The sequence below is a fragment of the Telopea speciosissima genome, chromosome 4 (genome assembly GCF_018873765.1).
Source record: "Telopea speciosissima isolate NSW1024214 ecotype Mountain lineage chromosome 4, Tspe_v1, whole genome shotgun sequence".
Taxonomy (NCBI): Eukaryota; Viridiplantae; Streptophyta; class Magnoliopsida; order Proteales; family Proteaceae; genus Telopea; species Telopea speciosissima.
The window spans coordinates 66,809,570-66,823,371 of NC_057919.1; the positions used below are offsets into that span (position 1 = coordinate 66,809,570).

General features: G+C 40.0%; 1 protein-coding gene across 1 annotated transcript; it reads left to right on the forward strand.

The window, feature by feature from the left end:
- The first annotated feature begins 3,925 nt into the window (after positions 1-3,925).
- LOC122659566 (disease resistance protein RPS2-like) lies at positions 3,926-10,793 on the forward strand. The gene is made up of 5 exons (XM_043854669.1): positions 3,926-4,446; positions 4,725-5,237; positions 5,571-5,632; positions 5,669-7,908; positions 10,704-10,793. The coding sequence occupies exons 1-5, from the start codon at positions 3,926-3,928 to the stop codon at positions 10,791-10,793; spliced, it is 3,426 nt and encodes a 1,141-aa protein (XP_043710604.1).
- Positions 10,794-13,802: the final 3,009 nt, after the last annotated feature.

A 13,802-nucleotide genomic window follows, 5' to 3' on the forward strand; every position in this document is an offset into this window, starting at 1 on the left:
GGAGGTGGGCCATAGTAATATCACTACACTTCTACTTCAACTTCAGCAATAGCTAGTTTGGTCATGGTATGTTTCATTTTGAATTGGTAAGTGACAGTGATCTCTGCAAGCAGATCGTAGAAATAGGAGAGATGGAGCCACATCACATCGTACGACAGCAATGAGCTATACGGGACACCCGGGTGGGAGTGTGAGCCATGCTAGTTTGGTTATGGCGAATAAACGAAGACGACAATGGAGTTTGTAGAATCAATAGCAACATAAGTCTTCATTAGGATGACTTATAGAAACCAAACCAAAGTGGAGACTGTGGGTTTTATATTTGTATTTTGTAGTGATCCACATAATTATTATTGGATTATATTTGTAATTAAGTCAGGTAATAGGTCTATTACATTTACAAGTGTAAAATTATAATCGTGTGGGGTTAGGATTTTGGAGTTTCGTATATATTGTCTTTGTGTGAAAAAACCTACATACAAGCAATGTGAGATTATATTGTCAAGTGGAGAATGGTGTAGAGAGTTTTTCTGGATTATTGAAAAATCTATGGTTCTTTCGGATAAATTTAAGCATTCATACTGAATCACGTTAAATTTCTTGTGTTGTGTGTGATTGTTTGTTTGATTTCTTCCTCGTGATTTGCATATTTATTTCCAACCATACAGAAAAGTGGTCATAACACTGAATCTATACATTTCCTCTGCAGAGCTTATTTTAATGTGGACATTCAAAGTTCACCAGTTGCCAAAGAATATGGTGGATCAAAAAGTTATATTGAAGTGCAATTTTTTATCTTTCTTATGACATCCAACACAAAGACCACCATGGTTATAGTTGTCTAATTTCTTATTTAAATTGTGGCCATGGATTTTGTTAGAATTGTTTGTTTACTTGCATATAGGTTTAACAATCACAAGTGGGATGGCCCCGCTCTTTGTCTATGGTCTATTTTATCTTTTATATTGAAAATGAAGGCTGCCAGTAATGTGTTTTGTCGGGGAAAAAAAATCAAAAAACAAGTGATGGATAATTAAATGCCTTTTTACACCCCCCACGTCACTTTTTTTCCCCCCTTTAAGATTACATAGCTATTTAGGTGGTCACTCTCTTGAGTTATGCTTAATTTTTAAGTAAATTTCAGGCCAATCATATGAGACTTGTGAAGAAGGGATATAAAGTATTAGAATTAAAGGGTGTTAAACGGTTCGGTGCAAGTTTTTTTAAGGTAAAACTAAAATCAAACTACTTAATAAACAGTTTCACATGTTGAAATTGAAATCATTTATAACTAATTTTGGTATAATCGGTTTTAAACGGTTTTATCAGTTTTTTTTATTTTTTATTTTTTATTTATTCAAATGGCTACTTTCCCTACGTCTCACGTAGAGAATATTTCTTCATTTATTAATTATTTTACAAAGTAGGAAAATATGTATAAATTACCAAAATTTACGAGTGAATCTATAATTTTACTTTACCTCATGGAAATACACGTAAATGACCCATAAAAGAAAAAAAAACCCCAATGATAAAGCTTCTGGTTATCTGTAAAAAAATTTATGGAGGTCTGTCTAATTTACTTTTTTTAAAATCCTTTGGGAAAAAGATCTCTGTCCGGGAGTATGGTCTACATCAGCACTCCCACGAGTCTATCTCTTTTTTTTCTATGTGAAAAAACACATCTGCCCCCTTGTTTTAAGGAGAGAGATAGACACATCGGAGTGCTAGCGTAGGCCACACTCCCGGACAAAAAACTACTTCCCAAAACCTTTTAGAGGTTCCACTCTTTTTCTTAGTTTTCTTTCTAGAGAAAATTTTCATACACGTGCACATGCACGATCATGCCCCCTCTCACACAAAGAGTTGAAAAAGTCATAAACCTCCACCCCCTATTAAATAAGGCCAAAAGGTCGCAGCGCCCATTATAAAATAATGATGACAACGCTCCATCAATCTCAGTCATTGATTTTCTGACATAAAATTTGAGCCATTTAATTTTGTAAAGTACAAACAAAATGGTGACTTATTCTTTACCCACATAAATTGGGTTATTTTCAAATGCTCCCTATGTTATAATGGATTCCAGTTTTTGAACATTGATGGACCATTCTGTCGTTGATAAACTAAAGTGACAAAAATACCGTTACCTTAAAAATAAAAAATAAAAAAAACCCTGCAACTCCTTCCCTTATTGTTTAAGGTTTGATAAAAGGGAAAAAAATTTGCAGGTTTTTAGTTTTAGCTCTTGGTGGTTTCCATCGACTCCATTCTCACTGACTCTGGCCTCTCCTTAAGCCCCCTTTATTACCGTCGCCTTCACCTTTTCCCTCGTCATCAGCTTCGTCGTCCTTCTCACCATCTTTTTCTTCTTCTTCTTCTACGTCTTCGCCTCTTCCCCCTGCGTTGCCTTCTCCGGTTCTGCCTTCGAAGTCACCAATCCACTGGGGGAAGGACGATGTTCAGCTCTCCGTCTCTCCTCTCCATCCGCTATTTCGAGAACTTAATAATTACTGTTCTCTTCTAATCGATTCTTTCCCCTCCCCATCCTGGGCGTTAGCCCTAGTTATCCTTCTCTTTGACGTTGCTTCTGTTGATATCTGCCTGCTCTTATTTTTCCTTTTTTTTTTTTTTCTAGGATTTCAATTTTACTTCTAGATAAGGGTTTCTTCTGATCGGATCTATAAAATCTTAATATGATATTTGATGGTATCATATTTTGCAGCTCGCCTTGTGTTTCGTTTGTTACTTTCAAGGATTGGTGGATGCTGTTGTATAAATGAATCAGTCAAGTTTCTTCTCTTTTGAGTCTCTCATTGATCTTATATTTCTCTTATCTTTATTTTTGTCTGAGCTTTCTAAAAATTCATGCTTTGACAAATTGGGGTTTGGATATGAAACTAGAGATTTTTGGATCTGCAGAGATTGGCCTTCCCTGGGTCACGTTTCTTAATCAGCGATGTTCTGAGACCATCCATGCTAACCCGCTTGAGTGTCCAGCTGTGAAAGATGCGGATGGGGCTAGGGTTTTACGATCTGGGAGACGGTTGTGGTCTGAATCTACTGACGGGATGCCAGGGAAAGGTTCAGAAGCTGCGGTGTGGTTTTGGCTGCTTCATCATTCTGGCGATGTGGATGATGTTCTCTATTGCAAGAAATCCCTACAAATCTAACCAATCTTAAGGAATGAAGAGAATATATTAAAAGAAAAAAAAGAAATGGGTTATGATTTGCAGGGATGATTGCAAATGGGTTCAATTGAAGGGGTTTGCAGGGATAATTGCAAATGGGTTGAAGGTTATGCAACTCATCTTCCACAATCGATTTGGAGAAGATGCGTTACAGATTTTTTTAGTTTACAAGTAAGGGTATTTTTACCATTTTATTTTATCAAAGGGCAGAATGGTTTATAAATATTCAAAAACTAGGATCCGTTAGATGGGAGGGACTATAGTGGTATTTAGTTTGAAAAACAGGAGTGTCCATGAAATTAGGGAAAATTCAGGAAGGCTATTTGGATAAAGAGAAGGTCATCATTTTATTTGTGCTTTAAAAAATTGAACGACTCAGATTTTATGTCAAAAAATCAATGATTGAGATTGATGGAGTACTGCCATCATTGTTTTATAATGAACGCTGCTATCGCTTGCCCATTAATTAATGTCTTGAAACTCCCACCAGCCGGTTATAAAAACTTTCCTGTTTTCTCAAACTCAAACTTAAAAAAGTACTGTATATACTTCTGAAACCAATTTAAAACATTGATAATGATGTTAGGTGACTTTAACCCATCCTTCTCAGTTTTCAACTTTCACATTCGCAACAAAGCTCTGCAACTCTGTTTCATATTGAATTTAAACTGCAACTCTGTTTCAATATACCCCATCCTCCCCCAATAAAAGAAAAAGCTCTGTTTCAGATTTTAATGGCTGCCGCGCCCACTGCCGTCCCGTCTTCTTCATCCTCATCCTCCGTCTCTCTATGGACTTATGATGTGTTTTTGAGTTTCAGAGGAGAGGATACACGGAAAAACTTCACAAGTCATCTCTATGCCGCCCTGGTCAGGAAAGGAATCGAAACATTCAAGGATGACGAGAAACTGCAAAGAGGAGAGCTGATCTCTGAAGCCCTCGAAAAGGCAATCAAGGAATCCAAGTTTTCCGTTATCATATTCTCAAGAAACTATGCTAATTCGAGATGGTGCCTACAAGAACTCGCCTTGATTATGGAGGAATGCTGCAGGGAAAAGCATCATGTCCAAAAGGTTTTTCCAGTTTTCCTCACGGGCGTGGATCCTTTGGACGTACAGCACCAGAAGGGGAGCTTTGGAGAGCCTTTTAGAGAGCACGAAAAGCGCTTCAGCCCTGAGATGGTGGGAAGGTGGAGGTCAGCCCTAAGTGCAGCTGCTCAACTCTCCGGATCCGGATGGAGTTTAACAGATTTTGGGTAATTACTTCGTCGCAGAGCCTCTCTTTTATTTATTTATTTTTCTTTTATTAAAACATAATTTACTGAAAATTAATTCAAGTAGATTTGTCTAATGGGAACTGATTGGAGGAGGGTGGAGGGAGGGTCAAAAGGTAAGGAATGGAGTGGGACCGCGTGTACTGTAAGCAGCTTTACTTTCATCTGAATATCTAAATAAGAGAATTCTGTGAGCCATTTCGATTCAGAGTTCTAAACCTTTAGAATTTTCGGATCAAAGTTCTGCAACTTTGCTTTAGATTGATGGCAACTCACACTGTTATCCCATCTTCTTCCGACTGTGGATGGAATTACGATGTAATATTGAATTACAAAGAAGATGAAGAAACGGGAAACAATTTCGCAAGTAACCTCTACGCTTCCCTGGAGAGGGCCAATTTCAAAACATTTCTCAAGGACCACCATGAGAACTCGAAGAGAGGAGAGCAGATGATCTCTGAGGAGCTCAAGAAAAGAATCAAGGAATCAAGATGCGCAATTATCATATTCTCTAGGAACTATGCTTCTTCAAGACGGTGCCTTGAAGAGCTTGCCTTGATAATGGATTGCAGGAAAAATCTTGGCCAAAGGGTAATTCCTGTTTTCCTCATGGGTGTGGAAGGATCGGATGTACGGCGTCAAAAGGGGAGCTTTGAAGAGCCTTTTCGCAAACACCAAGAGTGCTTCGAGGGAGAGGTGGTGGAAAGGTGGAGATCAGATTTGAAATTAGCAGGTGAACTCTGTGGGTTGAACTTGAAAGACTTTCCTAACGGGTAATTAATATTTACTTATTCCTCCTCCCTTAAGACATTTTTATTATTAATTTCTTCCGTAGTTGTTAGAGATGGAGAATCATGAATATTGTTATATAAATTGGATTCTCATGCATTTGAAGAGCTTAATTAGCTGAAAACGTTTTTAATCGAAATCTTTAGGGAGAATTGAGACAATAGTGTTTTATGTTAAGAGGAGGAAGGAGGGTGGGGGTGAGGACTGTAATCTTTGGTTACTTCAGTTGTTTTGTCTTAATTTCAGCTATGTAATTTTGGCTAATTTTATCTGCTATTTTCGTTTCCTTTCTATTCTATTGTGGATTCCTATTGCAGGGATGAAGAGAAGTTGATTAAAAAGATAGTGAAGGACGTCTCCAATGCGCTGGGTATGATCCCATTTGCCAAAAAAAGAAAGCGAGTGACAAGGCCGTCTTCTCCAAAGCCTGTGATAGAGATCCCAGCCGAGGCAATTATAATCGAGAATCAGTCATCTACTCAACGCACACTACAACAGATGCTTGATTGCATAGGTGATCCTGATCCACGTTTTGGCATCATTGGAGTGTATGGTATGGGGGGAGTAGGTAAAACCACTCTTGCCAAAGAAGTAAACAATCACTTCGAAAAAGATTTGGCCAGAGGATTAAAGATACCTTTTGAGACTGTGATAATGGTCACAGTGTCTGCCATTCCCGACATACGAAGTATCCAAACCAATATCAGTAAGCGCCTGGGATTACAAAATAATAGTGAGGCTGATGCATTGTTTGAAGTCCTAAGGAAGAAGAAATTTCTTCTAATTTTGGATGATGTGTGGTGTGAATTAAAGCTCGAGGATGTTGGAATCCCTTACCCTCCAAACGACAAAGGGAGCAAGATCCTAGTGATTAGTCGGATTCAAGATACTTGCACTGATATGGGTGCTAGTAAAACAATAAAAGTGCATCCATTATCTAATGCCGAGTCGTGGAAGCTCTTCGTTAAAAAAGCTGGTGAACATGTTGCTGCTGATGATATAAAGCTTTTAGCTGAAAAAATTGTTGGAAGGTGTAAGGGTCTTCCTCTTGCAATTGTCACTGTTGCTCGAGCAATGGCAAATCGACATGGAGTTCGGGTGTGGGAGAATGCCTTAAGGGAAATGAAGCAATCAGCAAAAGATCTCCGAGGTATGATAGATAAAGTATTTGTTCCTTTGAAATTCAGTTTTGATAGTTTGGAGAATGATATGGTAAGGAGTCTATTTCTTTACTGTGCCTCTTTCCCTGAAGATTATAGCATATTGAGGAACCCCTATTTCCCTGACCTAGAGGGAAACGAGTTTTTAAATTATTGCGTTGCAGAGGGATTAGCAGATAAATTAGGGAGTTTGAAAGCTGCTAGGGATAAAGTTGAGGATCTGATTGAGAGCTTGAAAATTGCTTGCATGTTGGAAGAAGGAGAGTCTAAAGGCAGTGTGAGGATGCATGATATGATGCGGGAGCTTGCACTTTGGATTGTTTCTTCAGATGCTAATAGTAGCCCCAATTTCTTGATAAGGAGTGGTGCATCAATTAAAGAGGCACCACAAGCTCACGAGTGGCTAGATGCAACAAGGATTTTGCTACTAGAGACCCGGATAGAAAAGTTGCCGGAGTTGGGAGAGACGTGTCGAAAACTAACAACTTTGTTGTTCACGCAGAATAAGAGCCACATTGTTATCCCCCCAACAAATTTCTTTCAACACATGGATCATCTTATCGTACTCGATCTATCTTACTCATTTTTGGAATCTCTCCCAGATTCCTTGTCATGTTTAGTGAAACTTCAGGTGCTTAGGCTACTGTATTGTAAAAGGTTGAGAACATTGCCTGCAGTGGGAATGCTTCGACAGCTCCAAATTTTAGATTTATCTGGTTGTGATATGTTAGACCAGAAAATCCTCGGATCTGAATGCATGCGAGGTGTAAGTAATTTAAGATACTTAGATGTGCGATGGAGCAAGGTTTCTATTCTAGTTGGGGTAATTTCTTGTTTGCACAAATTGGAGGAATTGAGAGTGTGTGGTGCTGATAAAATAAAATGGAGGGTGAGTGTTGCTGAAGATGAAAAGTGGGATGAGAGTGGGTGTAGTGACGATCATCAACCCTCCATCATCGATGTGGGGGAGTTGTCCCAATTGACCTATTTAACATCTCTTTCCATTTCCTTGGAAGATATCATTATTTCTGATTGGTTCAAACCTTTGGCCAAGAAGATTATGTGGTTGAGTCTAACACGTTGCAGAGTCATTAAACAAGAAGCTCTAGAAGCTCTCAATGAAGCCCAAAATCTGCAAGACTTATGCATTGAGGATTGCTCAGGTGTGACAAGTGTGCGCATTGCTACTCTGCATACTACATTGATAAACTGTGAAGACTTGGAGTTGGTGTGGGATCATGGAGCAGAGTTCTACCACCGAGATTCCTTTACAATATTAGCCCTAACAAGATTACCAAAATTGAAAAGGATATGTGTTAGTCTCGCACCACCACCAAATTGCTTTGGCCAACTATCGTGGATAGAAATAGCCCAATGCAATAGCTTGAAGATGGTCTTTATGAGGGGAATGCCACGCTTGTTCAACAACTTAACACACTTTGCTGTTACTGAATGTGATAGAATGGAAGTAATAATTGAAGCAGAGGAAGAAGATGTTAATGGAGGAGGAGGAGGAGGAGGAGGAGTTGGAGGTGTCATCATCTCACCGTTCCCAAGTCTAAAGACTTTAAATCTACGTAACCTACCAGCATTACATGATGTGTGCAGCAGCAACCACATCTTGCATTGCCCCCTTATAGAAAGTGTGACGGTGAGAAACTGTCCGAGGTTAAAGGATGATCCTCTCAACATACGAAATGTGGATGGGTTACTTGTCATTGAGGAGGAAGAATGGATAGAAGGCAATAAGGTCATAGAGGAGGAATTGAATTCTTGATTTACAGAGATAATTCAAGCTCCTGGTTCAGTGCTGTGCTCACCTCACTACATTTCTGTACTTGAACTCTTTTTTTTTTTTATAATTCTTCATTGCAAAATTGTGCTCAATTTTATATGTGGCAATTCCGTCAAGATCTCTTCGTTAGTTGAGGAGATTTTTTGAAGAACGTATCCAGAGAGAATTGACTTCACTATAATTACATTGTTGAGTGACTTGGGTCTTGAAGTCTCAGTATCTGAGTGGGAGAGGCATCTCATTGCACTCATCCTCTAGTTTTATTTTTTTTATTTTTTACTTTTTCTCAATGGCAATGCTCTTGCGAGTCCTTTTGATACTGGAGGATGGAGGTCCACCCATGGTTTTAAAAATCAGGAATCGGATGGGTGAATCAGTCAATTTAGATTGGAATTGATAATCACAGATCCTGATGCTAACCGATTCAAGTCGCTCGTAGATGTATCGGAATCGGATCGGTCAATTTGTTCTCATAACTATTTCATATTATCAATCAATTATCATAATGTGCAAGTAATATAAAAATTAGAATAACATTTATTTCATTAATCAGAAAAGCATAACAAAGATTCAAATAACATTCCCAACAACCAGTTAAATCTTCAGAGATCTCAAATTAAACTTTGGCATGACTTGTGCGTAGTACGTATTTGAATTATAGTAATATCTCTTTAGTTTTACTTCAACTTCAGCAATTGCATGTTGCCGACCTTCCCAGCTTGGCTGACTCTCTGGCAAGCAGAGCTCTATCAGTGATGTGTTGACTTGGCCCATTTTCGATTCGATCCATGGCTTGTTGAAATGTGTACTCTTCAGTCATGAGTTTTCACGTTTCATTCAATAAATTCATCTTACAAAAAAAACCTTCCCAGTAACTAAGTAGGATCTCTTCATCAGAAAGGCATATTTTAATATAGCATCATGATCAAATTATTGCAACATTGGCCAAATTGTGTTGCACACATGTTCTCGCTAGTTTTAGCTTCTTTTTTATACTTAATATGGATCGTAGTTCGGTACGTATATGCTAAATCCTGCAACAACACCTGTGTGCCATAACCAAGTTTCTATTGGATGAGAACCTTAGGCCCTGTTTGTTTTTTGGGGAAGATGGGGTGGGAGACTTATTGAAGTGTGGCCCATGTGTTGATGGGGTCACCAACCGGGACCGGGGTGATGAAGCCAAGGGATATTCCACTTTCCCAATTCTATCCTGTGTTTGATTACGGGGAGGAGGGGGGTGGGAACTTTCTGGAGAGAGAGAGGGAGGGGGCAACAGGGGGGGTTCCTAACAAGGGGCTGGCACAGGGATCAGGTGATATCAGCTTCATTTTCCTATTCGGTCCATTTCCCAAGTTCCTCTAAGTATGATTAAATCTCTTACCATATTTAATTATGATACATTTTACATGTAATTTTAATTAAAATTTTTAAACCAAAAATAAATTTATGCATAGTATAGTGGATAGATACGGTATTTCAAAAAATTTCTTCGGTAAAATATTTCAAAATGCTTTTTTTTTTGGTAGAAAAAATATTTCGAAATTTCAAAATTTAAAAATTAAAAATTTTAGAGGCCAAGAAAAACCTACATGGTCATTGAAGAGGATTCTTCTCCATTAATGCTCTCCTAAGGCCACGTTTCATAGACGTTCAAGGAGACTTAACTTCGTTTCCTCATTCTTTTTTCTTTTTTTCTATTTTTCTATTTTTCTTTTTCCTCTCTCCCGCTTTTTAAGGAATCCATAAAACGTGATGAACTTTGAAGAGGAAATAAGTAATTAAATCCGGAATCTTATCTCAAATCTAAATCTCTCTCTCTCTCTCCTTATGCGAAACAACTCGACAACTCACATTGGTTCTGATGAACAACTACCGATTTGGTCCTGCATAAGGATGGCAAGGAAATTATATTGTCGGAGTGTTTACTAATGCTGGATCGAGTATTGGTCGCTTGAATCGGATTGGGTATCGATCACCTGTAAAATCGATATGATATCGATATGGCATCGACACTGATCGGTTGTATCAGATAACTTTACCCCCTGATTTTCTTTAAAAAAAAAAATTGGTTTTTTTACTACAATACTTTTTGTCTGTACCATTTCACCAATACGGTATCAACACAATATCAAGATCATAGTTTGAAGAATCAATATCGGATTGGTCGATTCGCATCAATATCGATTGAGACCATTACCGATTCCTTGCCGATCCAGTCTCTATGGACTATAAGAGATGGACTTTGGAATGAATTCTCCCCCTTATCGTTTCTTGTGATAAGGTGAGGTATTTATAATTGTATTTCAAATATTTACAACAGCTATCTCAGTTACAGTGGATAAGAATCCCTTCTCATCTCTTCCTATCTTGTAGGAGTGAGTTTGGCTTGAGGAGTTGGGGTGTCTCTATCGGACTCTGACTTGATCAACGTTGTATTTGAATTGATCATGTTTGAATTCAAATTTGAATTATCTGTTACACTCCCCCTCAAGCGAAGTGGCCGCTCGCAGACGGTGAGCTTGTCCTTTAGTAGCTTGAACCATGGTGCTGATAAGCCTTTGGTGAGAATGTCTGCTACTTGATCTTAACTAGGCACAAACCGAACACACAGTCGATTAGAGGCCACTTGTTCCCTGACAAAGTGGTAGTCTATCTCGATGTGTTTTGTGCATGCATGAAATAACGGATTGGATGCTAGATACGTTGCTCCAATGTTATCACAGTATAGAACTGGTGTTGTAATGTTAACACCTAGATCAAGCAGAAGCTGGCGAAGCCATATCAACTCAGCCGATGCATTTGCCACACCCTTATACTCTGATTCGGTTGATGACCGGGCAACCGTATGCTGCTTTTTTGAGCTCCAAGAAACCAAATTATTTCCAAGGTAGATGCAATACCCACTTGTGGATCGTCTGTCATATGGGCAACCTGCCCAATCGGCATCCGTATAGGCATATAGTTGGACTGCTTTTGAAGGGCGAATTTGAATTCCCTGGCCAACAGTGTCTTTTAGATAACGGAGAATTCTCTTGTCTGCGCCCCAATGCTCCACTGTGGGTGAATGCATAAACTGGCATACCCTATTGACAGAGAATGCAATGTCTGGCCGAGTTAACGTCAGGTACTGCAATGCTCCCACAATACTTCGATACTGTGTGGGGTCTTCAAAGGCCGATCCAGTACCGGGTACGAGTGTTGTTGTAGAACTCGGGGTAGGCATCGGCTTAGCAGCAGCCATGTTTGCCTTCTGCAGGAGATCCAATGTGTATTTGGTCTGGGACAAATGTATCCCGTCGGAGGTCTTGAGTACCTCAACGCCTAGGAAGTAATGTAATTCCCCTAGGTCTTTAATAGCAAATTCATCGCCAAGCTTGTGGATGAGATCCTGCAGTTGGGAAGAGCTTGCTCCCGTTAGGATTATGTCATCAACATATACTAACAAATACATGGTATGATTCCCGATTGTGTGAACAAACAATGTCGAGTCTGATGATGATGGGCGAAACCCAATTGAAATTAGAAACGTGCCAAGCCTGTTGTTCCAAGCCCGTGGAGCCTGTTTAAGGCCGTAGAGAGCACGCTTGAGGTGGCACACATGATTTGGATAGGCTGCATCAATGAACCCTTGGGGTTGTGTCATGTACACATTTTCCTGTAGGGAACCATTGAGAAATGCATTCTGAACGTCCAATTGGCGCAAGCTCCAGCCACGTGACACTGCAATAAAAAGGACAGTCCTGATTGTGGTCGGCTTTACCACAGGGCTGAACGTGTCAAAGTAATCAATCCCCTCACGCTGATGAAACCCCTTGGCCACCAACCTTGCTTTGTAGCGTGCGACTATGCCATTTGAATTTCTCTTGATCCTATACACCCACTTGTTTCCAACCAAGTTCATGTTGGGTTGCTTGGGTACAAGCTGCCAAGTGCCATTTTTTAAAAGGGCATGTAATTCTTCACTCATGGCTTCTCTCCAGCGTTTGTCTTTGCTGGCCATGGTGTAAGAAGTTGGCTCAATGTCATTTGGGTGGGCTTGGGCTAGGTGTGCTGATGGGATAGGATACCGGGTAGCAAAAAGATTAAGTTTGGCTATTGGTTTAGTTACACCTGACCTAAGGCGAGTAACCATGTGGTGATGGGCTGGTTTAGGTGGTGGGTGGTTTGATTCGGTGATTTGTGGAATTGGTTCAGATAAGGTAAGAGGTGGTTCGGGTAAGGAGAGAAGTGGCTCGGCTATGGTGGGAATTAATTGAGTTGAAGGCTGAGTGATCAATGGTTCAGGTATTTGAGGACTAGATGGAGTGGGCCTTAATGGAATGGGCTGATTAATTGTTATTGATGAAGGAGTATGGGTCTGCACAATATTGTCATTAGTGACAATAAGTGGTAGGGAAGGCTTGGCTAATGGTGTAGGACTTGCACTTGGTTGCATGGCATAAGGGAAGCACCTCTCATCAAAGGTAACGTGACGTGAGATGTAGGTTCTGCCCATTGAAGGATCGAAGCATTTATACCCCTTGTGATTGTTACTGTAGCCAATAAAGGTGCACTTGGTGGATCAAAATTGGAGCTTATGCCTTGTACGGCCGTAGCCAAGGATAACAAGCGCAGCCATACGTTCTAAGCATTGTATAGTCAGGGTCCTTCTTGAACATCACTTGGTAGGGAGATTGATCATTTAGGACTAGCGTTGGCAGTCGATTTATTAGATACATAGCTGTATCAAAGGCCGAGGCCCAAAACTTCATAGGAACAGAGGACCGTGCCATTAGAGTCAGACCCATCTCTACTATGTGTCTGTGCTTGCGCTCTGCCCTTCCATTCTGTTTAGACGTATGAGGGCAGGAATATTGATGTACTATTCCATTTGCTTTAAAAAACCTGTCAAATGATTGATATTCCCTTGCGCCATCTGATTGGAAGAATTTCAGTTTACGCTTAAAAATATTCTAGACATGAGCATAAAATTGCATAAATATTGATAATGCTTCAGATCGAGCTACAAGTGGGAAAATCCATGTGAAACGACTAAAATCATCAATGAATGAAATATAATAACGAAAGCCCTGAACTGAGGTAGTTGGTGCAGGTCCCCAGATGTCAGAGTGCACAAGTTCAAACGGTGCAGAAGCAATGGATTTATTGACGCCAAAGGGAAGTTTGTGAGCCTTTCCCATTTGGCATGAGACACAAACAGAAGAGGTGGTTGATGCTTGTAGTGGAAATGATGCCTGATGGAGCAAGTGGTTCATACACCTTGATGAAGGGTGACCTAGTCGATCATGCCAGATTGACTTTGTGACTCGTTCGCCAAGATGAACGGTGGGCAACGGTGGTGTTTGTGGAGATGAGGATGGATGTGGAAGCCGATAGAGCCCATCTTTAATCGGTCCTTTGAGCAGGGTGATCCCTATTTTTGGATCCCCGTTTCCAACTCGGACCAGATCTGAACCTGTGTAAGGATGACTAATATTCAGATTAGCCATATCATTTGTGATATGATGGGTTGCACCCGAATCCGGGTACCAAGCTGCATCAAAGGATGTTGATGGAGCAGCTAACAAGGCTTCAGACTGGACCGAACTTTC

Bases quoted from the DNA above. Each gene is read 5' to 3' on its own strand.
- LOC122659566 (XM_043854669.1), top strand. From the start codon at position 3,926: ATGGCTGCCGCGCCCACTGCCGTCCCGTCTTCTTCATCCTCATCCTCC. The intron at 5,633-5,668 runs CATTTGCCAAAA...TGACAAGGCCGT, and splicing joins CAATGCGCTGGGTATGATCC to CTTCTCCAAAGCCTGTGATA. The intron at 7,909-10,703 runs GTTAATGGAGGA...CTCCCCCTCAAG, and splicing joins TTGAAGCAGAGGAAGAAGAT to CGAAGTGGCCGCTCGCAGAC.